We start from the raw sequence: 23107 nt of genomic DNA on the forward strand, positions 1-23107 counted from the left end.
TGAGGAACATAAATTGGTCACAGTCGATTGAGTTCTGAAAAGCCATTAGTAAGGGTCTAAGGCACTCTGGGCTTCCTGTTTCACCTCCTAGAGGGGCCTCCCCCACACAGGGGCCCCTCAGGCAGGGAGCTTCCTGCTGGGGTGTCAGATTTCAACCTAAGAAAGAGGCTGCCTGAAGGGTCTATATTTAGAGTATGACTCCCCAGCAGGGGCAGCTGGATGTCTGGGGACTAAGTTATGCATACTTTGTCCCTGAGTTCTGGGATTATTCTGAGGGGTTTGTATGGGTGGTGCAGTGAAACTGTAACAGAAGGCAGGGACTTCCCCCTGGCGACTGCTTGGGATCCTGTAAACTGGTTTTTGTGAGAGAAAAATGACATGGATTTCAGGAGTATTGCCCACAGATCCATAGTCAGCCACAGACCTTACCCCCTATCTCTACTGAAAGATGCTGAACACTGTATGCCCCCGCTGCTAGGGTTAGGGTTAGGTCCCAGCTGCTATGGAGACATACAGTGCATGAATGGCAGATAGTGGAGATATCTCACCAGTGTCATGATCTAATGAAAATCCACCTGTTAAGCTTCATTTCCATTAGTGGGATAGCACAGTTGGTCCTTTCCTGGGTGTGATGAGACTGATTTGATCACACGCTTATGTAAAATCCCAATAAAACTCCTTGAGTGGAAAACAGGTTAATCTGGGAAGTCACTAGTTTTCAGGCGCTGGGTTCATCAGGAGTGGGGTCTCCATTCCATCACCCAGGAGTCATCTATGAAGAAGTTCTCAGACACGTGACACAAGATCATCAATAAATTCAACCAGAACTTCGAAAAGTTGTAAATCGCTTGTGTAAAATTGCCAAGATTGGTCTTTCCAAAGATGAATTTATAGGTCACATTGAAAACCTATTGGTTTTGTTCAGGAAAATTTTATATTTAAAATGTTAATAATTACCAGTCTGTTTTGAAAGCTGTGAAATAATTTATAGCAATTCGAAAACATTCTTAATGTGGCACAAAATAACGTCAACAAATGGATGAGTCTTTTGTTATTTTTACAACCTAATTTGTAAATGTCAAACGAAAATGGCTTGACGCCATTTCCCCATTACAAAAACAATGAATGTGACGTTAAAAGGGAAAAAAAAGGAACATAAAAAAGAAAGTTAAACCTCTCCTTGCACTCTCTGCTCCCCTTCCTGACACCTCTTCCCTAGCCCATTTTGGTGCAGCAACGTATCCAATGGGGACGCTAGTCTTAACAGCGTAAGAGAGAAAGAGAGAGTCCTCAAAGAAGCAGCCGAAAAGGCCGGAGCCAAGGCCTGAGGGTGGATGGGGGACGCAGACCCTCCCTGGTAACAGGAGAAGGGCGAACTCCAACCGCAGGGAGGTGATGCCACTTGTGGGCTCTCAGATTGGAGGGAAAGGAGCTGAGTGACCGGGCCTCGCGCACAGCTGGGTGGAGGGGGAGATCTTGCGCGCGGAGGTGGAGGGGAGGGTCCTGTTGAACTCCCCGCCGGCCCTGGTTGCGGGGGGGGGGGGGATCGGAGGGCGAGCTAGGCGGTGACGCGGGGCCCTCACGTGACCGGGAGCTGCAGAGCGACGCAGCTTTCGGTGCAGTCGTCACTCGTGTGTGGGTACCAGCTCCCCGCTGCCCTGCGAACGGCGGGCTGGCATTGGGCCCGGGGGAAGCGGAGCAGGTAGGGGCCCCGTGCGCCGAAGCCAGGGCGGCAGCGGACTGCGGATCCCCGGAGCTGGTCGGGGGGTGGCGGACAAAGCGGGCTCAAGTTCCCAGAGCCTTCGCTCAGATTCTCCCGAGCCCTCCTCCTCCTCCCTACGTCTGTGCTGGGGAACCGTGAGCTTTGACAGGGCGAATGGTGGGGGGAGTGTCTCAAGAGGGAAATGCAGAGATTGAGATGCCCCATTCTCTCTGAATCTAATCACAGACCACACACGCCTGCTCCGCTTCCTGCTCATTTCAGTGGAAGGGACACGCCACGGTGGCGTTTGCAGAGAAAATGGTGGGCCTTAGTGACTGGACGGCAGGGTTGGTGAGGGTGGCGTCTTGCAATGTGGGGAGGGACGTTTGATAACTGGGCTCCTGAATCCAGCGTTGGGATCTGTGTCCTGGGTACTGGTCCCAGCACTCAGTGCCTTTACTATCTCCTATCTGAAGACAGTAATTCGGGGTGGCACCGTTCGCGGCAAGGCGAGGGAAGAAGGAAAGGAGACAACTGCACAGGATCTGCGGAGGTTAGTGTGGGCACGGGCACCCGTTGTGAACAGTTGAAGCGCTCTATGAATATTCTCTGTGACAGGAACTTAGGCGCCTCTATTTGGTTGGGATATAGGGTGGGGCTATAGTGGACTTTCCCTAACCTGCGTTTACTTACCAAGCTTGGGCTTTTTAACGTAAAGTGTATGTTGAAGACCAATAAAGACAGCAACTTTTCTAGGGATGCTTTTATTTGTGCCTCAGAAAATACAAATTGTTGTCTCAAAGAATTACTTTTTTTTTTTTTTTTTTGGAGATAGCCTTTGTGGGGCAGGGATGGTGATTTTGCAGAAGCAAAAGCCTCCCTCCACCACACACACACCTTGTCTCTTATGCTGGAGATTCCTAGAGATGGGTTTAAAGAGAAGTAGATGGCAGTAGGCTGTGATTCTAGAATATGGGATATGGGGGCCTCTATGCGTCTCCTGGTTTTCCAGTTTTTCAGATTTTCCCACCTGTCTGCACAGGTGAAGGAAAAGATGGACTTTTGAGAGAAGCCCTAGAATCCTACAGGTGGTTTTACAATAATTCGCCTCTGTCTTTCCCCTTTTTCCTGCCTCCCCTTTCCACCCTGCGCATTTCAGTGCTGGAGAAGCCCTAGGTTTTGCTTGCCAGAGAACAGATCTCTAAATCCAGTAAGGCAGGTACTGGGACCCATGTTTCAGATGCTGGGATGTCACAAGCACTCAAGTTTCACCTTCCCTTTTTTCTCTGTTTTTTCTTAGGTCTTCCCATAGGGCGACAGTAGGGCTGTTTACCACTGAAAGCAAGGGAAATTGGGAGACTGGCCTGGGACTGTGGAGGTTGGTGTGAAGATGGGCAGTGCCTGGGGGTAACAAGAGAGGGTGGGCATATGAGGTGGCTGAGACTTGAGACGGTCCTCTCAGTGGAGGTTTCTTCTGCCTCTCCTACACTCTGCCAGATTTCCACAGTGTTGCTACCCCCACTACTGATTTCAGTGCAGGAAATAGTAGAAATATTGGGGTAAGGGTGGGCTGGAGTGTGACGGAGAGAAGACTTGAAAGGATGGATCATTTTAGCAAACTGGACATGTGCTCTCACAAGGCAGGGACTGGAGTCAGGGATCAAGGTGCTTGTTTGTTCTGTGAAGGACCTGGTCTCTACTATCTGTTTGTTTACTTGTCCACAGGTTGGTCTACAGGTCTGAAAGGTTTGAGATCACTGGAAGCAAAGAAACAAGAAGGAAATTATCCCTGATCAGTATAGACTGGTAAGAGGCTGGGGACTGGCTGGGTAGACATCAAAGGTGGGTTGCTGGAGACCAGTGCCCATCCAGTAGGGCCAGTGTCCAGTCTGGAGGATCCTCAGTCTCTCCTTTTTCCAGTCACTTTTCCCACTATCTCTTCACTTACCCCACACCTTCACCTTTATTTTGGCACAGGGAGTGGGGCGAATTGAAGGGGATAGAGAGGTAGTTTGCTAAAAATATATCTGTCACAACAAGAGCAAAATCTTCACTTCCGCCTGTCTATCTGTCTGTCTCTAGGTCCACAGATCTCATGAGTTTATAGATCTACTTTAGGGTATATCTCCAATCAAGAGAAGGAAAGAGGAGGGAACTGCCTTGATCATTACAGGTTGGTATGAGGGTGGGGACCTGTGGGAGTGGTGACCAGAGTAGTTCCAGTAAAAATCGAAGTCTGAGGGCTTCCCAGTCTTTACCATTCATAGTCAGCCTTACCACCATCCTTTCCACTGTTCATTTGGTATAAGGAAATGTGTACGGAAGTACCTTGGGGGAAATTGTTGGGCACTGGGGAAGATGGAGAGGAGATAAAATAAAAGGGATGGAGAGAGAATTTGCTAATCATCCTTTTCTTCCACCAAGCACACCATTTTTACACTTTCCTGTCCTTCTGTATCTATCTGTGTGATGCACAGAATTAGAAGAGAAATTTTAGTGCATTTCCTTCCTCCACTTCTAGGTCCACCTCCAGTGGCAACTGTAGTGGCCTTTGAGTGGCTGAAGACCAACACCCTCACAGGCCTATGCGCAGACCTACTACCCACTTTTCACAGCCTGATTGAGCCCCTCTGTACCTTGTTCGTGTCTTCAGCAAGGGTGATTACATGGGTCGTGTTCAGGAAGTGGGCTGGGTGACCGCAGGACTGATGATCTGGGCTGGTGCTTGCTACTGCATTTACAGATTAACCAAGGGAAGAGCCCAGAGTGTGAGGAGACTTGCCAGAAATGGGTCCAGAGTCAAAATGGAGACTGTGGTTGGGATACAGAACCAGACCTTGGCGATGTGTGAAGCCATGGTTGGGACAGAGATTGAGACTAGATCCAAGCCCAAGACTGGAGCAGAAACTGGAGCAGGAGGTGGGGCTGGGGCTGAAGTAGAGACTAATACCACTGCTACAGCCAGAATCAAAGCCAACTCTCAAGCCAAGGCATGGGCAGAGACAGAGACCCAATCTGAGGCAAAGACAGTGGTTGGAACAGTGGTCATAACAGAGGCAGTGATTCTGACTGAGGCCAAAGCCAGTGAAGTGGCCATGAAAGAAGCAGTGACCCAAACTGACTCTGAGTCTGGGAGACTAGTCAAGAAAGAGGCAGTGACCCAGACCAAGGCTAAAGCTTGGGCACTTGGTGCTAGGGCAGAGACCAAGAAAGAAGCAATGACCCAGACCAAAGCAGAAACTCGTATATTGGCTGAAAAAGAGACAGAAATGAACAGAGTGATGGTGACACGGAATGAGGCCTTGGCAGTAATCAGGGAAGTGGCCAAGGTGGGTACCATAAACAAGATTGGAAGTGTGGCTGAGACCAAGTTGAGAGCCCTGGAAGAGACTGTGAGTGTGGCCAAGACTCAGTCTGAGGCCAGGTCTGGTACCTCAGTTGTTGCTAAGGGAAATCATAACACCAAGTCCAAGGCAGAATCTGGAGCAGACATGAAGTCCTGTGCACTGTCTCAGGCTGTGGCCAAGATCCAGGTTGACGACATGCTTGGTACTGGGGTTGAGGCCAAGGGGAATTGCAAAACTGCGTCTCAGGCAGGGTCTGTGGTAGATATGAGGGCTTTTGCTCAGCCTCAGATTGTAGCCAAGACTGAGGCTGTGCCTGGGGCAATGGTTGATGCTGGGGTTAATACCAATGCCATGTGTGAGGCAGGGGTTGGGGCAGGTACAAGTGCGTCTACACAATCTCAGACTGTGACCAAGAAACAGGCTGAGACAATGTCTAGTGCCAGGGTTGATGATAGGGGAAATAACAATGTCACACCTAAGGCAATGACTGGAGCTGACACGAGGGCTGCCGCTCAGCCTCAAGCTGTAGCCAGTGCTCAGGCTGAGGCTACGTCTGATGCCAGGGGTAAGGGTAGAGGCAATTCCAATGCCGTATCTAAGGTGGGGGTTGGGACAGACACTGAGTCCTATACACAGCCTCAGCCTAAGGCCAATGTCCAGGCTGATGCCTTGCCTGATGACAGGATTAAGGCTCAGGGCAATGCCAACACCAAGTCTAAAGAAGAGGCTGGGACAGACACAAAGGCACAGTCTCAGACTTCCACTAAGAGCCAGGCTGAGGCTCTACCTAGTACCAGAGGTAAAGCTAGGGGCAAAGCCAAAGGCAAGTGTAAGGCAGGGGTCGGAGCAGACATGAAAACCTGTGCACAGCCTCAAGCTGGGGTCAAGGCCCAAGCTGAAATTTTCCCTGATTCCAGGACTGATGGCAGGGGCGATCCTGATACTATTTCTGGGGCAGGGGCTAAGGCAGAACTAAGGGCCTGTGGTCAGCCTCAGGAAATGGCCAGTTCCCAGGGCGAGGCCTTGCCTGGTGCCAAGAAGAAGGTCCAGGACAATCCCAATGCTGTGTCTAAGTCAGGGGCTGGGCCACATGCGAAGAGCTCTGCACAGCCCCAGGCTATGGCCAATACCCAGGGGGAAGCCTTGCCTGGTGTCAAGAATAAAGTTCGGGGCAATCCCAATACTGTGTCTAAGGCAGGTACTGGGCAAGATACAAAGGGCTCTCCCCAGCCTGAAACAGATACAACAAGCTCTGCTCAGCCCCAGGCTGTGGCCAATTCTCAGGGTGAGGCCTTGTGTGGTACTAAGAATAAGATCCGGGGCAATCCTAATGCTGTGTCTAAAGCAGGGACTGGACCAGATACAAAGAACTCTGCCCAGCCCCAAGCTGTGGCCAATTCCCAAGGTGAGACTTTGCCTGGTGTCAAGATTAAAGTCAGGAGCAATCTCAACGCTGTGTCTAAGGCGGGGGCTGGGCCAGATACAAAGGGCTCTGCCCAGCCTCAAACAGATACAACAGGCACTGCTCAGCCCCAGGCTGTGGCCAATTCCTGGGGTGAAGCCTTGTCTGCTACTAAGAATAAGGTCCGGGGCAATCCCAATGCTGTGTCTAAAGCAGGGGCTGGGCCAGATACAACGTGTTCTGCCCAGCCTCAAACAGATACAGCAAACACTGTCCAGCCCCAGTCAGTGGCCAATTCTCAGGGTGAGGTCTTGCCTGGTGCCAAGAATAAGGTCAGGGGTAATCCCAATGATGTATCTAAGGTAGGGTCTGGGCCAGATACAGTGGGCTCTGTTCAGCCCCAAGCTGAGTCTAATTCTCAAGGTGAAGCCTTACCTGGTGCCAGAAATAAGGTCCGGGGCAATCCCAATGCTGTGTCTAAGGTAGGGTCTGGGCCAGATACAAAGGGCTCTGCCCAGCCCCAGGCTGCAGCCAATTCCCAGGGTGAGACCTTACATGGTACTAAGAATAAGGTCCGGGGCAATCCCAATGCTGTGTCTAAGGTAGGGTCTAAGACAGATACGAAGGGCTCTGCTCAGCCCCAGGCTGCAGCCAGTTCCCTGGGTGAGGCCTTGTGTGGTACTAAGAATAAGGTCCGGGGCAATCCCAGTGCTGTGCCTAAGGCAGGGGCTGGGCCAGATACAGCAGACTCTGCCCAGCCTCAGACAGATACAACAGGCTCTACTCAGCCCCAGGCTGTGGCCAGTTCCCAGGGTGATGCCTTGCTTGGTGCCAGGAGTAAGGTCAAGGGCAATCCCAATGCTGTGTCTAAAGCAGGGACTGGACCAGGTACAACAGGCTCTGCCCCACCCCAGGCTCTGGCCAATTCCCAGGGTGAGGCCTTGCTTGGTGCCAGAAGTAAGGTTAGGGGCAATCATGTTGCTGAGTCTAAGGTAGAGGCTGGAGCATGTACGATGGGCTCTGACCAGCGTCAGTCTGTAGCCCATTCCCAGAGTAAGACCTCGTCTGGGGCAAAGGACAAGGCTATGCGTAAGTCTGAGGCAGAAGCCACAGGAGATGCCTCTGTAAAGCCGAAGGCTAAGGCCATGCCCACTTCTGAGAGTGAGGGTGGGGCAGGCACTCAGGCCTGCAAAAAGTCTCAGCCTAAGGTCCATGACTACTACTGGAATGGGATTGGTGTTGAGGACTGGATTGCTTCTGAGCGGTGGATCAAATTTAGGTTTCAGGCTAGGGATGGATACTGGGAGAATAGCATGTCCTGGGCTGATGATGAGAATGAAGCCAATGTTGAATCCTGGAGTGCAGCTAGGGGTGAGAATGAGGTTGGTATTCAATCCTGGGCTGGAGCTGGGGACCAGGCCAGTGGAGGGCTCTGGGCTGGGAGTCATGCCAGTGAACAGTCCTGGGCTGCAGGCCAGGCCAGTGGGGGTTACTGGGTAGACGCTGGGAACAAGGCTGTTGGAGGGTCCTGGACTGTGGCTGAGAACCAGGCCAGTGGGGCTTCTTGGGCTGGCACTGGCAACCAGGCTGTTGTGGTGCCCTGGACTGGAGCTCAGGCCAGTGAGAGTTCCTGGGCTGGGGGCCAGGCCAGTGGGGTATCCTGGACTGGGGGAGAGACCATTGGAGTGTCCTGGACTGTGGTTGAGAATCAGGCCAATGGAGCATCCTGGGCTGGGGCTGAGGCACAGGCCAGTGGAAGGTCCCAGGATGTGGCTGGGATTCAGGCTAATGGAGGGTCCTGGGCTCAGGCTACAGCTGGGAATGTGGTTAACATTGGGTACTGGGCTGTGGCTGTGGACCAGGCTACTGGAGGGTCCTGGATTCTGACTAGTGATCTGTCTGGCGGTGCATCCTGGGTTGGGACTAGTGATTTGTCTGGTGGTGGATCCAAGCCTAGACTTGAGCATCAGACCAATGAAAATGTGTCCTGGGCTGGAGCTGGGCTGGGGCCTGAAAACCAGTCCAGTGGAAGGGCCTGGGCTGACACTGCAGACCAAGCCAGTGGAGGGTCTGGGCTAGGGCTTGTGGATGAGTCCAGTGGTGGGTCCTGGGTTACAGCTGGAGAACAGCCCAATAGAGAGTCTAGGCCAGGGCTTGCAGACCAGTCCAGTGTTGGGTCCTGGACTGGCACTGGGAACCAGGCCAGTGAAGGATTCTTGGTGGGGGCCGTGGATCAGGCCAGTGGGGGTTCTTGGACTGGGACTGGTGATCAGCCTGGTGGTGGGTCCAAGCCTGGATTTAAGGATCAGGTCAGTGAAGAAGAGTCTTTGGCTGGGGCTGGTAGCCAGGCTGGTGGAGGGACTAGGTCGGGGCCTGAGGACCAGTCCAGTGGAGGGTCTTGGGCTGACTCTGGGGACCAAGCCAGTGGAGGTTTCTTGGTTGGGGCTGTGGACCAGGCCAATGAAGGGTCCTGGGTTGGACCTGGGCATCAGGCTGGTGGTGAGACAAAGCCTAGATATGAGGATCAGGCCAAATCTGGAAGAGTGTCTTGGGCTGACAGTGGGGGCCAGGCTAGTGGAGGCCAGGCTAGTGGAGGGTCTACACTGGGGCCCAGGGACCAGTCCGTTGGAGATTCCTGGGCTGGCATTGGGGACCAGGCCAGTGGAGGATCCAGGCCAGTGCTCAAGGATCAGTTCACTGGATGGTTCTATGCTTACAGTGGGAGTCAGGCCAATACAGGAGGGTTCTGGGGTGGCCAGGCCATTGGAGGGCCTGGGCTTGGGCCCATGAACCAGTCCGGTGGTGGGTCCTGGGCTGATAATGGGAGTCAGGTCAGTGGAGGGTCTTGGGCTGGGGCTGGGGATCAGGCTGGTAGCTGTTCCAAACCTGGATTTGAGGATCAGGCCAGTGGAGGAGCGTTCTGGTCTGGTGCTCAGGACCATGCCATGGGAGGGTCTAGTCCAGGGCTTGCAGACCAGGCCAGTGGTGGGTCCTGGGTTGGTACTGGGGGTCAGGCCAGTGGAACGTCCTGGATTGTGGCTGGGAATCAAGCTGGTAGCTGTTCCAAACCTGGGTTTGAGGATCAGGCCAGTGGAGGAGGCTCCTGGGCTGGCACTGGGGATCAGCCTTGTGGAAAATCCTGGGCTGGGTCTAAGCCTGGGAATGAGGCCAGTAGAGGGTCTAGCTTAGGGCCTGGAGAGCAGGAAAGTGGAGGTTCCTGGGCTAGGCCTGGAGACCAGACCAGTAGAAGGTCTCAGGTGAGTGCTGGGACAGAGGCCAATGAAGGATCCTGGTTTGGGGCTGGGAGTGAGGCTAGTACAGGGTCTTGGTTCTGGAGAGGGGAAGAAGCTGGTATTGTGTCTAGCCCTGGAGATAAAAATGAGGCCAGTATTGAATCCAGCTCAGTGGTTAGGGAAGAGGCTATCATTAGTTCTAGATTTGGGGCTGAGAACAAAAACAGTATTGGGTCCTGGATCAGATCTGATGAGGCTGCCTGTATGGATTCCTGTGTGGGGGCTGAGGCTGGGGCTGGGGTTGGGGCTGAGGTCAGGCAGGAGTCTTGGCTCTGGGATGGAGATACAGCCACTACAGGGTCTAGGCTTGGGGTTGGGGAAGAGGCTGGCATGGGGTCCTGGACTTTGGCTGGGGATGTAGATGAGGATGAGCTAAGTAGAGCATCCAGCCCTGATATTGAGGAGATAAGTTTAAGGTCCTTGTTTTGGGCTGAGAGTGAGAACAGTAATGCATTCAGATCTAAGCGTGAGAAAGATGTCAATTTTGAGCGTAGGGCTGGAGATAAGGCCAGCACCAAGGATAAGCTTGAAGCTGCTGGTGGAGTCGATGTAAAGTCTTGTTTCTGGGATAGTAATGAAAACAGAAGTGAGGACAAATCTGCACCTAAGACTAAAGCCAAAAAGTCAGCTGAGTCAAGAGTCACATATCCATCTATGGTCCCTGGGGCAGGAATGGGGTCATGGGCGGGAGCCATGATCTGGACAGAAATGAAATTTCCATATCAAAATGAATCCTGCTTCCCACCTGAAGATGAGCTCAGAAAGCAGATCAGGTCTGGGGAGAAAACTCAGCCTTGGGCCTGCCGCTGTAGACGTGAAACTAATATGGATCCACGAGAGCTTGAAAAACTCATTTGCATGATTGAGATGACTGAAGATCCTTCTATTCATGAAATAGCCAATAATGCTCTGTATAACAGCCGTGATTACCCATTCTCCCATGAAGTCATTCGTAATGCAGGTAGAATCTCAATTATTGAAGGCTTGCTCAATAATCCCTACCCCAGTGTTAGGCAGAAGGCTTTAAATGCACTGAATAACATCTCGGTGGCTGCTGAAAATCACAGGAAGGTTAAAACATACTTAAACCAAGTATGTGAAGACACCATCACCTATCCCTTGAATTCAAATGTGCAGCTGGCTGGATTGAGATTGATAAAGCACCTGACTATTATTAGTGAATATCAGCATATGGTTACAAATTACATTTCAGAATTTCTTCGTTTGTTAACTGTGGGAAGTGGAGAAACTAAAGACCATATTTTGGGAATGCTTTTAAATTTCTCTAAAAATCCATCTATGACAAAAGACTTGCTCATTGCCAATGCACCAGCATCACTGATTAATATCTTTAGCAAGAAAGAGACAAAGGAAAATATTCTTAATGCTCTTTCACTATTTGAAAATATAAATTACCATTTTAAAAAAAGAGCAAAAGTATTTACCCAGGACAAGTTCAGTAAAAATTCCCTTTATTTCATATTCCAACGACCTAAAGCATGTGCCAAGAAACTTCGAGTCTTAGCAGCAGAATACAATGACCCTGAGGTGAAAGAAAGAGTTGAGCTATTATTAAGTAAACTCTGATTAGTTGTAATTTTCCAAACAAATTTGAGTAATATTTTGGTTTTGCAGCCTGGAAGTAATGCACATTGTAAATTGCATTATAATTTCTAAAGTGATGTTGCTTATGATGGTCGTTAGCTGGACCATTTTATGAACACCAAATGAATTCAATTTTGTACTGAAAATACATGTGTTGATTTTTACCTTGTCTGGATTGAGATATTTTTGGTATGCTTCATGAGCAGAAACTGAGCTGATTCTTCATAAGTAAGGTAATCTTTGGTCCTTTGTGTGGACTTATGCTTATACATTTGAGACTTTATTTTTATGTCATCAATAAAGTTGTGTGTTTTAAGCAGAAAAAAAAGACACGTCTTTGTCCTTGAATCTGTGATCTATTTGGAAAGGCAAGATGTATGGAAACAAAAAGATACTAACAAAACCCAAGAGCCTATGATCATAGCCAGCTGTTTCCTATTAGTGCTTAAAGGCAGAAGAAACTTCTGCATGCAACAGTGTTCAGGGAAAGTTTTGCAGAGGAGGGGGCACTTAAGTAAGCTGGGCATGAAAGACAGGATAAAAACAGGGCAGAAGGGCATTGGAGGAGGGAGGAGTGACGGGAAGAAAGGCATGGAGGTGGGAATTTTGCTCCACAGAGGAGACTGGCCTGCCTGGAGTACAAAGTGTGGGGAGGGTAGTGATGGAAAATACAGTCAGGCAGTTGGGTGAGTCCCATTCATGGAGGATCCCTGATTTCTAAACTGAGGTGTCTGTATATTCTACCCACTTCTGGGAGACACGAAAGCCTTTTGTGACCAGAGGAGTGACAAGATGAAAGGAACATTATGTGACTGACTTGCGTGCAGAATGGGTCAGAGTTGGAGTGGGGACAGGATTGGCCACTGGAGATTGGAACACCACTTAGGAAGTTACCACCATAGTTCAGGCATAGTTGCTAAAGGCGTGAAATTTCACTGGTGGCAATGGGAGTGGCAAGGGGAGGAAGGAAGTGAGAGTTGCTTTGAATGAAGAAGTGCTGGAACCTATCCTGGGGACATACAGAGAGGGACAATTTTATTGTAGGGTCCTGAGGGCATTTGATAGGAAAACATCCTCTTTCTTGTCCAACTCTGGTGTCTATGGGAGTGAATATGTTAGTAATTATTTTGGAATTATGAAAAAATATAATAGAAGAAATAATAATTTTTAGTGCTTCTATCAGATTTCTTTTACAAGATTGGTTGGGGCAGGGTCTTTATGGAACCATTGAGAGGGCTGTTGGCATCCATACTGGAGAAGATCCACCTCTCTTCCAACCCAGAGTATGGTGAGGGTGTGGGTGGAGGGACACCTTCAAACTGTACTGGTGGGAGCATACTTGGTACAAGATCCATTTGGATACATGTTTCAGAAGCTTTCAAGATGTGCATGCTCTTTGACCCAGAAATTCCTCTTGTAGAAATTTATCATTAGGAGATAATCAAATAATCAGCTTGTACAAGGCTGTGCATCTGCACCTTTTTGAAGAGTGAAAAATTGTGAATGACCCAAGTGTCTTGAAATAGGCACTTGGCTAAGAAATTAAGGTATGTCTACACATTGAGACATTATGCAGCTCTTGAAAATGTTGATGGGCAACTATAACTATAATAAACCAGGACTTTTTGCATAATTTACTAAAAGGAAACGGATGAATTCAGGCTAAGCGGGCCTGTTAATAGCATTTCAGGGCACTAGAGCAAAAGTATAAATGGAGGTTCACATATTTATGTCTGAATATTTGGAATATAAATAAAATTTTAAAATAAATATTACTTAAATAAAGCCATAAATATAAGTATAAATGTTTGAAATTTTAAATTTCATTAATCGTTTTGAAAGTAAAGCTGTTCTCAATTCTAGCATTTGATGGTCACCAACTTTCCAGTGGAAAAAATGATGTCATACTTGTGGTGAATTCTGCAATCTGCTGCCCTAATCCTCCTTCATGAATAAAGAGTTTATTATTTCAGTTGCTAGGAGTGCTGCCAGCAGACAGCCCTCAGCTGTCAGCCCTCATCGGGAATTGCCTCAGCTAGAAAGCCACCTCCCCCAAGGTCATAACTCCTTTCTGGGGTACTTCACATTCAATGACTGATCTACATGGCCTTCTTGCCCCAAATGGGACAGCTTAACTTCTCCCTCTGTCCAATCCTGCTTCCTTCTTTTCCTTTTCACAGGTTTTAATCCTAAGAGCATTCCCTAATAAAAGCCCTTCATGCTGAACCCTCTCTCTGAGTCTGCTCTCCAGGAAGCCATCCTACAACAGTTGGTACAAGAAGAGGTTCAGAAAAGCATACACTGTGATGAAATTTAGGAGATGGATCATCTGCTGCCCAGCTGCCAATGAGGACCCCATCATTTGTGGTAGGTGGAGTAGATAGACATGTGGAACAGGTAGCAGAGGAGTTAGAGCTTTCACTGGAGTTGAACTAGAATGGCATTCATGGAAGGGAATACATTAACTGGTGCCATGTGGTAGGCATTTGAGAAATATGTGAGGTATATTAAATATAAGGAAGTCCAGAAAATTGGGTGGCTATTGCTCAGCTTGATGGACCTCTAGGAAAAGATAATGAAAAGCTGAATTAAATTAGTCAACAATTTAAGCTCTGTGTGAAAGCCAGAGGGTTTCATTCACAGCATATAAAGAGGTCCTCATCTTTTTCAGGTAGAGAGGAGAGAAATCTGAGGACCAAGCCCAGGACTTATTGAAACAAGCTTCAAAGAAAGTTAAAATCTAAACCAAGACAAGTCTGCTATGCCAAGACCAGGGCCCTGGTTAGGAAGGAATGTGACCCTGACACATGGAATAGGGACATCTGGATTGATGTCCCTAAAAGTCTTATATCCTCAGATTTCCCTGAGCTCCTTGAGCGTTCAGAAGTGTCCCACTCCTTCCTATTAAGCGTTAGTGCTTCACCTTGCTTGAACATGCAGAGCCCTTTCCCTTGTAAGATAATGTGTGTTTCCCACAGAATCTGCCCCCACCTCCCATCCTGGCCACTGGGCCTATGTCTAGGGTTAAGTTACATAACTTCATTGGTGGTGTTCTGGGCCTAATAAGGAAGGAAAGGGAATATCTCAAGAAGGAGCTGCAGGACCTAGCCAGCATGTTCTAGCAGGTGCTGAGGGAGTAAGCATGGGACTGAATTCTGAGGGCCTTGATCAGGGGAGCTAGAATATAAAATTGAATAAGGGAGTATTAATTGATTAGAGAGTTCTCTACCAAGATACAGGATTTAACATCCTGGAAAAGATCCCAGGAGATCAATGTGAACTCACTATTAGAATGGCTCCTCAAAGAATAGAAAAAAAACCAATGGCCCACATTGAGGTATAAAGGCCAGAGTTGCCACTGCAGGTGGTGGGAGAAGGGATTAAAGGCTCAGGGAAGTGGGAATAGAATAAATATATTATAAAGCCAGAAAGCCCTCCAGAGGACTATGTTATGGAGGAGGACCCAAAGGGCACACCATTTGCTAAAGCTATAAGGAATGCACTGGTTAAAGGGTTACCAGCATCACTGAGAAGTTCAGTGGTGGCTTGCCTCTGCAGACCAGGGCTCAGAGTAGGGGAGGGTATTATAGGATGAAGATCACTGATAGAAATGGTGATGCCACTGAAACAATAGAGACAGGATAACTGTGCTCAATTGTCAGAAGTCAGGTAGGTGCAAATACCATAATGCACCACAGGGTCAGAGTAATAGGCCGGGAGGCCTGATCTGCAGAGAGCTTTGGAGAGGGTTAATAGAACACAGTGCTCCTCCTGGTAGATAGATGGTTAAGAGGTAGTTAATAGAATGTGGGTGGTCAATATAACACATTGTCCTAGGGAAAATAAGCGTCCAACAATTTGTATTCGATCTGTACAATCAAAAAAAAATCAAAGATACTCAGAAGTCTGAGGGAAGGTGCCTCAATAAGTCACACTCTCCTGCTCAGCTTTGGCCTTAAGTCAGTTTTTGATCCAGAGAGCACTGTTTGAAGGAGTGGGGTACCCAGGACTGATTCCTCCAGTCCTTCCATTTACGAAGGTAACTGTGTGCTGGGGAAAGAGGAATACCCAAACATTTTGAGGGCTGATGGACCCTGGTTGTGAGTTGCTATTGATACCCAGAGACCTAACGTATCATCTTGCCTCACCCCTGTTAGAATAGGGGCAGATGGAAACCAGAAATTATATAAGCTCCTAGTCTATGTTGGGTTTATAGTGGCTCCACTGGGTCTACAGACTCACTCAATGGTTATTTTTCTGGTGTTTGAATATAAAATTGGAATAGACATTATGATAGTTGGTACAAGCCCCATATTGGTTCCTTGGCATGTGGAGTCAGAGCTATTTGTAGATGAGGCCAAGTGGAAGCTTTGAAATTGCTGTCCTCTTCCTTGGCAAAGATGGTAAATGAAAACATATAGATAGCATCTTGGAGAGGATGGCTGAAGTTAGTGCCACCTAAAGACCTAAAGAATGCTGGGATGTGGTCCCCATCATATCTCCATTTAATGCATCAGTTTGGACCCCTGAAAAATGTGGACAGAGTCTGGTAGATGACAGTAGACTACTGTAAACTCGACCAAGTAGTGGCACAAGGGCAGTTGCCATGTCAGATACGATATCTTTGCTAGAACAGGATGACATGGCCTTAGGTACCTAGTACAGTAATCAGCTACTGATTTGGAAAATATTTTTTTTCCTATCCCTATCAGAATGGAACATCATAAAAGTTCACATTCACATAGAATGACAACAGTATACATTTATAGTTTTTCCTCAAGACTCTACTAACTCTCCTGTCCTCTGTCATGGTATAGTATGAAGAGATCTGGACCATCTGAATATGACACTAGTCCACTGTGTTGATGACATCATGCTAGTTGGACCAAATGGCTAAGAAGTGGGTAACACGTTGGAGGCCTTGGTAAGACATGTGTACTCCTGAGGATGGGAGATAAACCCTACAAAGATCCAGGGGCTGGCTGCATTAAGTACAGTTTTTAGGGGTTGAATGGTCTGGGGCATGCCAGGAGATTCCCTATAAAAGTACAGTACAAATTATTGCATTTTCCACCTTCCTCATGAAGAAGGAAGCTCAATGTCTTGTAGGCTTTATTGGGTTCTGGAAGCAGCACATTTCACATCCGGAATTACTGTTTTGACCCACATATTGGGTAACACGAAAAGCTGCCAACTTTGAGTGGGGCCTAGAACAAAAGAAGGCCTTATAGCAGGTCTAGGCCATGGTTTCAAGCAGTCCTGCCACTTGGACCATGAAATCAGTAGACTCTAAGGTATTAGAGATATCTGTGTTGGTGGAAGATGCCATGTGGAGTTTTTGGTAAGCCCCAATGGGAAGGTCACAACTTAGACCAGAACTTAGATTCTGGAACAAAGTCATGCCACATGCAGTGGATAATTATATATCTTTTAAAAACAGCTCCTGATATGCTACTGTGTCCTGGTAGATATGGAATACATGGTCATAGGACATCAAATGACCATGCAACTGACCATACAACCAGAACTGCCCATTGTGAACTGAGTTTTGTCAGATCCTCCAAGATATAAGTGTGGGCAGGCCCAGCAACAAGATGGAAGTTTTACACGTAGGATCAAGCACAAGCAGGACTGGAGGGTATAAGCACCTGCACAATCAGCTAGAGCAGATCCTCCATGATATCCACCACTGTTGCGCTAGCACCTTTCACACTCCTTACACCTGTGCCTCATGGGGGATCTTTTTTGACAAGCTGACTGAGAAGGAAAAACCCCAGCCTTATGTATAGATTGGTGGGCTTGGTATGTGGGTATCATCAAGGACAGCAACTCCAGCCTGAGAAACCCATGATGATCAGGAGTGAGGGTCTGGATCATACCACCAGGCAAACCACCAAGACCCTAAGAGTGATTGGGATCTGTAATTGATAGTGGAAGAGAGGGATGGTCATTTTCAGCTTTGAGACCAGCTGTAGTGTTGGGGGCTATAGTTTAAGTTTCCCCTAGGAAGAGAGGCCTACCAGACCCCTGGAAGAGCTGATCCTGGAACTTATATAAAGCAGATCTGAGAGGCACAAGGGGTGGACTGTGGTGGATACTGCAATGCCCTGCCCAGAGTTCCCTTTAGCAATAAAGGCCTTATTACTTCAGTTGTTAAGAATGTTGCCATCAGAGAGCCCTTGGATGCCAGCCGCATTCAGGCATCTCATCAGCTGAGAATTGTCTTGTTCAAGATCACACCCTATTCTCAGAGTGTCCCACATCCAATGGCTCACTGATGCTGTGTATAAAGGCCTGGTCCTCTTGCCCCTACTTGAGATAGCTTTGAAGTTTCATCCTAAGTTCAGAATTCCCTACAGTGTATGCTGAGGCATTCTACTGATAGTGCACTGACATTTGATTTCTTCCTCTTTTCATTCCTGTTTATTTTCTCCCTTTTCTTCCATAAATGTTTATCCCAGGAGCTCTCCCCAATAAACCTCCTATACTAATCTTTGTCTCATAATCTGTTTACTGGGGATCCAATCTGTGACAACGATTCATGCGTGTTTCTCTCTCTCCATACATCCCCAAATCAAGAGTCATATCTGTTGTTTAATATTGTGAAATATTCTTTAGCCTATATATGCAACTGTTGCAAATATTGCATTAATTTTTTATTACTTTGGAACCACAAACCAGAAAATAAATATAAACAAGAAAATGGACACTACTGGGAAATTAAAGTTTGTTAAGCAAAAATCTATGGCATTCATGTATCTGAGAAGAAGGCTCTGACAAGGTAGCTTGTTTTTTTCTCTTCCCTGAGTGGTTCACTGCTAGAATCTTCCCTTTAGTCTGAAATAATGTCTATTTCTTATGTCAGCAGTGGCACAATCCACAAATCTTCATGGCATTTGGACACAGTTGCCTTTTGTTTAAAGGAGACAGGGAAACAGATGTGGAGAAGCATTTTCCTGGAGCCAGAACAGTGTTAGTCAAAGTACAGATGTTTAGGCCTATAAGTTGCACTGTACCAACAATGAGCACCAGATCCCATGTAACACAGGCACCCTTGTGTTCTTTAATAAGCGTGTGTGTGTGTGTGTGTGTGTGTGTGTGTGTGAGTGATATGCAGGACCCTTCAAAGCATGGGGTTTAGGGTGGCCCTCATCCCCAGTTCTAGGGGCAGCAATGAGGCTAAGATAGCAGTGGATAACATTCCTAGATGTTTTGGAAAGTTAAGTGGTCTTATAGCCAGTTCTGGGTCTGACTGTGGCACCGGGTCCCCAGATTCTTACTCTAGTGTTGTTGTTATAGCATACTCAGGGATAAGGGGTTGGTTTAAGGTTTTGGGTACAGTGGCCTTGCTGGGTCATGCACATATGAAGTATAATTTAACATCACTTTTTGAAGATGAAAATTCAGTCCTTCTTATAGGGGAAAAAGGCCTATTTCTGGGAAACACATGAACTAATTGGCCCTGAAGGCAGTGTGGTGTAGGAGAAAGAGTACGGTCTGGAGTATGGAATGAAGGAGGAAGGGTATTAACATTTCTCTTCTCTTTCTCTTTTTCAAACATGAAGGAGTAGAATTGGGAGAGGAAGGGAATGAATCTGGTTTGAATTCTTTGAATTTGATGTCCTTTTGGGACTTTCAAGTGGAGATGCTCAGTTTTCATTTGAAAAGTATGGATATAGAGCACAGAAGAAAGGTCTGACTACCGATATGTATTGTAGATGATAACTGAAGCCAAGGAGTGAGTCAGGTAGCCCCAGCAAGGGGTACAGACTGAAAAACTGAGAGCAGAATGCTGAGGAAGCTCTATATGTGTGAGACTTTGGCAAGCAGGAATGCAGAACTGAAACCAAGTGTACAGCTTCCGATCTATATTACAATGCATACCTCTATACATTCTTTTTTTCCATTTTAAGAAAATTGTGGTAAAATACAGAAAACGTTTACCATCTTCACCAGTTTTAAGTGTACAGTTCATTGACATTTAGTACATTCACATTGTTGCATAACCATCACCACCATCCATCTCTAAAACTCTTTCCATCTTCCCAAACTGAAATTCTATACCCGTTAAACAATAACTCCCCATTAAGGTGGATGGACCTAGAGTCTGTCATACGGAATGAAGTTAAGTCAGAAAGAGAAGAACAAATACCGTGTGCTAACACATATGTATGGAATCTAAAAAACAAAAAAAACAAAAAACAAAAAACAAATGATTCTGAAGAACCTAGGGGCAGGACAGGAATAAAGACGCAGACGTAGAGAATGGACTTGAGGACACGGGGAGGGGGAAGGGTGAGGTGGGATGGAGTTAGAGAGTAGCACTGACATATATACACTACCAAACGTAAAATAGATAGCTAGTGGGAAGCAGCTGCATTGCACAAGGAGATCAGCTCGGTGCTTTGTGACCACATAGAGGGGTGGGATAGGGAGGGTAGGAGGGAGACGCAAGAGGGAGGGGATATGGGGATATATGTATACATATAGCTGATTCACTTTGTTATACAGCAGAAACTAACACAACATTGTAAAGCAATTATACTCCAATAAAGATGTTTAAAAAAAATAACTCCCCATTATCCCATGCCCCTGGCAACCACCATTCTACTGTCTGTCTATGAATTTGATTACTTGAGGTACCTCATTTAAGTGGAGTCGTTCAGTATTTGCCCTTTTATGACTGGCTTCTTTCTTTCTTCTTCTTTTTTTTTTTGGCCACGCCACGCAGCATGTGGGATCTTAGTTCCCTAAGCAGGGATCAAACCCATGCCCCTTGCAGTCAAAGCGCAGAGTCTTAACCACTGGCCTGCCAGGAATGTCCCTATGACTGGCTTATTTCATTGAGGATAATGTCTCTGTATTAGTCTGCTTGGGCTGCTGAAACAAAATACCACAGACTGGGTGGCTTGAAAAGCAGAAATTTATTTTCTCACAGTTCTGGAGCCTGGGAAGTCCAAGATTAGGTGCTGGTAAACTTAGTTTCCGTGAGAGCTTTCCTCTTGGCTTGTAGACAGCCGCCTTCTCACTATGACTTCACATGGCCTTTTCTTGGTGCATGTGTGTGGAGAGAGAGTGAGTGAGCTTTCTGATATCTCTTTTTATAAGGACACTAATCCTATAGGATCAGGGATCCACCCTTATGGACTCATTTAACCTTAATTATTTCCTTAGAGGACCTATCTCTAAATACAGCCATACTGGGGGTAAGGCCTTCAACATATGAATTTGGGGGGGACACACATTCAGCCCATAACAGTCTTTAAGTTTTCTGTACACGTTTGGAGTCCTGGTTTTTTAAAATGTAATTTTTATAGTTATAGAGTACCATAAGGTTTATAACAGCAACAATAAAAATCTATCAGAACTTTGCTTCATCCTTCCCCATCCCACATTTCTCCTCCTCAGAGAGAATCACTTTCAAATCTTATAACTATTTCTTCTGGTATCACTACATATTTCTAAATAATCTGTTTATACTTTTATTTCTTGACTTTTAATTTTTACACATCAGCTATGATTTTCTGCAATGAAAAGATTATCTTTTTTTAATCCCTTGCAGCTCTGACAATCTTATTTCTTTTTTAAAAATTAATCAATTAATTTATGGCTGAGTTGGGTCTTGGTTGCTGCACGCGGGCTTTCTCTAGTTGCAGCACTCGGGCTCTAGGCACATGGGTTTCAGTAGTTGCAGCACGCGGGTTCAATAGTGGTGGCACACGGGCTTAGCTGCTCTGCAGCATGTGGGATCTTCCTGGACCAGGGCTTGAACCTGTGTCCCCTGCATTGGCAGGTGGATTCTTTTTTTTTTTTTTTTGCACTGAGTAGTTTTATTTTACAGAGGGGGTAAGGGTTAGGTGGTGTCAAGAAGAGTGACATGGAGCAAATAATTTTTATTATCATTTTTTTCTTTTACAAATACACTGAAGAATCATGCAATGCTGCCAGCATTGGATGCAATCCTGGGCCACAAGTCTGCACATTCCTTTGCAACTGGTCCTGTGATGGCAGAACTTTTCATCTCGCCTTTATTGTTTACTATGACCCCTGCATTATCTTCAAAAATATCTTCAAAAACATATCTTCACCATTTTTTCTCCAGTGTGACTTTCGTTGTCGAATTACCACTGCTGGATGTACCTTCTTTCTGAGCTCTGCTTTGCCTTTCTTGACTATGGCCATCACCATGTCACCCACACCAGCAGCAGGAAGTCTATTCAGTCGTCCCTTGATCCCCTTCACAGAGATGATATACAGATTTTTGGCTCCTGTGTTGTCAGCACAGTTGATCACGGCTCCAACCGGAAGACCCAAGGAAATCCGGAATCTCGCACCAGAGGACCCACCACGTCCTCGCTTCGACATCTTGAAATGCTGGAAAGGGACAAAAAGGAACGGCAGGTGGATTCTTAACCACTGCACCACCAGGGAAGCCCAAGATTCAGTTATCTTAAACCTCCCATCCCATATACACACTTCTCCCACAGTTTCCCACTATATTGTTATTACATCACTATATATATATATATATAGGCGGTACGCGGGCCTCTCATGGGTGCGGCCTCTCCCTCTGCGGAGCACAGGCTCCGGATGCGTAGGCCCAGTGGCCACAGGCCCAGCCGCTCCGCAGCACGTGGGATCCTCCCAGACCGGGGCACGAACCCGCGTCCCCTGCATCGGCAGGTGGACTCTCAACCACTGTGTCACCAGGGAAGCCCTACATCACTATATTTTACTAAATCAATATTCTATGTTTATTTTATGGCTACATAAATATTATTCACAGCTGAGCCATGAGAAAGAGTAGTTAAGAACATAAACTCTGCCAGTAGGTAACTTGGCTTCAAATCTTGGTTTTGTCACTTAATAGCTATGTGATCTTGGGCAAATCTCTTCTCTTCTTTCTACCTCACTTTCCCCATATTTAGAATGGGAATAAAAATACCTATTTTATTGAATTGCTGTGATGATTAAAAGATTAATACTCAGAGTAGTACTTGGCACATAGTAATTGGCATATATCATATATTATTGTTATGCCTTGTATAAATTTTTATTTTCCCTTCAATTATATCTGGTTTTGCTTCATGTAGTTTGGAGTTTTATCATTAGGTGCATGTATGTTTACAATTGTTAAATCTTCTTGATGGATTGACCCTCTCATCAATATAAATGGCCCTTCTTTGTTTCTAATAACAATGCTTGTCTTGAGGCCTAATTTTTCTGATATTAGTATAACCATTCCAGGTCCCTTTTGTTTACTGTTTGCATGGTACATCTTTTCTAACTTTTTATTTACAACCTATTTGTATCTGTGATTCTGAATATCTTTTGTAGACAGTATATTTTCATTGATCATATTTTTTAAATTGATTCTGCCAATCTCTGCCTTTAAATTGTTTTATCTATTTACATTTAATGCAATCACTGATAAAGTAGAATTATTATCTGCCAGTTTGCTATTTGTTTTCTATATGTCTTATGTCTTTTTTGTTCCTCTATCCCTCCACTATTACCTTCTTTTATGTTAAATAGGTATTTACTAGTGTACCATTTTCATTCCCTTGTCATTTCTTTTACTGTATTTTAAAATATATTTTCTTAGTGGTTACCCTGGGGATTACAATTAATAGCTTGACTTATAAAAATCAAGTTCAGGTCAATACCAACTCAATTTCAAATCTTTGCTCCTAATGTCTCCATTCCCTCCCCACTCCTTTGCATTGTTATTATACAACTCACATATTTATACATTATA

General features: G+C 46.4%; 1 protein-coding gene and 1 pseudogene across 4 annotated transcripts; one reads left to right on the forward strand and one right to left on the reverse strand.

Annotated features, from left to right (window-relative positions):
* Nucleotides 1–1595: 1595 nt before the first annotated feature.
* Nucleotides 1596–19372, forward strand: ARMCX4 (armadillo repeat containing X-linked 4). 4 transcript variants are annotated; one of them, XR_003428495.1, is made up of 9 exons: nt 1596–1702; nt 2179–2255; nt 3003–3080; nt 3428–3508; nt 3785–3875; nt 4224–4360; nt 13530–13716; nt 16167–16273; nt 16790–19372. XR_003428495.1 is itself a non-coding variant. In XM_027086111.1 (6 exons), the coding sequence occupies exon 6, from the start codon at nt 4369–4371 to the stop codon at nt 11329–11331; it is 6963 nt and encodes a 2320-aa protein (XP_026941912.1). In that variant the 5' UTR covers nt 1596–1702; nt 2179–2255; nt 3003–3080; nt 3428–3508; nt 3785–3875; nt 4224–4368; the 3' UTR covers nt 11332–11546. The 4 variants fall into 4 exon arrangements, 2 of the variants coding, with proteins under 2 accessions (XP_026941912.1, XP_026941913.1); XR_003428496.1 differs by lacking the exon at nt 4224–4360; XM_027086111.1 differs by lacking the exons at nt 13530–13716; nt 16167–16273; nt 16790–19372 and having other exon boundaries at nt 4224–11546.
* Nucleotides 19373–21251: 1879 nt separating this feature from the next.
* On the reverse strand, nt 21252–21739 carry LOC113609117 (60S ribosomal protein L23-like; annotated as a pseudogene).
* Between the last annotated feature and the right edge of the window lie 1368 nt (nt 21740–23107).

The sequence above is a fragment of the Aethalodelphis obliquidens genome, unplaced genomic scaffold (genome assembly GCF_003676395.1).
Source record: "Aethalodelphis obliquidens isolate GAN/ISIS:26980383/991018 unplaced genomic scaffold, ASM367639v1 scaffold54, whole genome shotgun sequence".
NCBI lineage: Eukaryota > Metazoa > Chordata > Mammalia > Artiodactyla > Delphinidae > Aethalodelphis > Aethalodelphis obliquidens.

Excerpts from the sequence above, each read along its gene's own strand:
- ARMCX4 (XM_027086111.1), top strand. The coding sequence starts at position 4,369 with ATGGGTCGTGTTCAGGAAGTGGGCTGGGTGACCGCAGGACTGATGATC.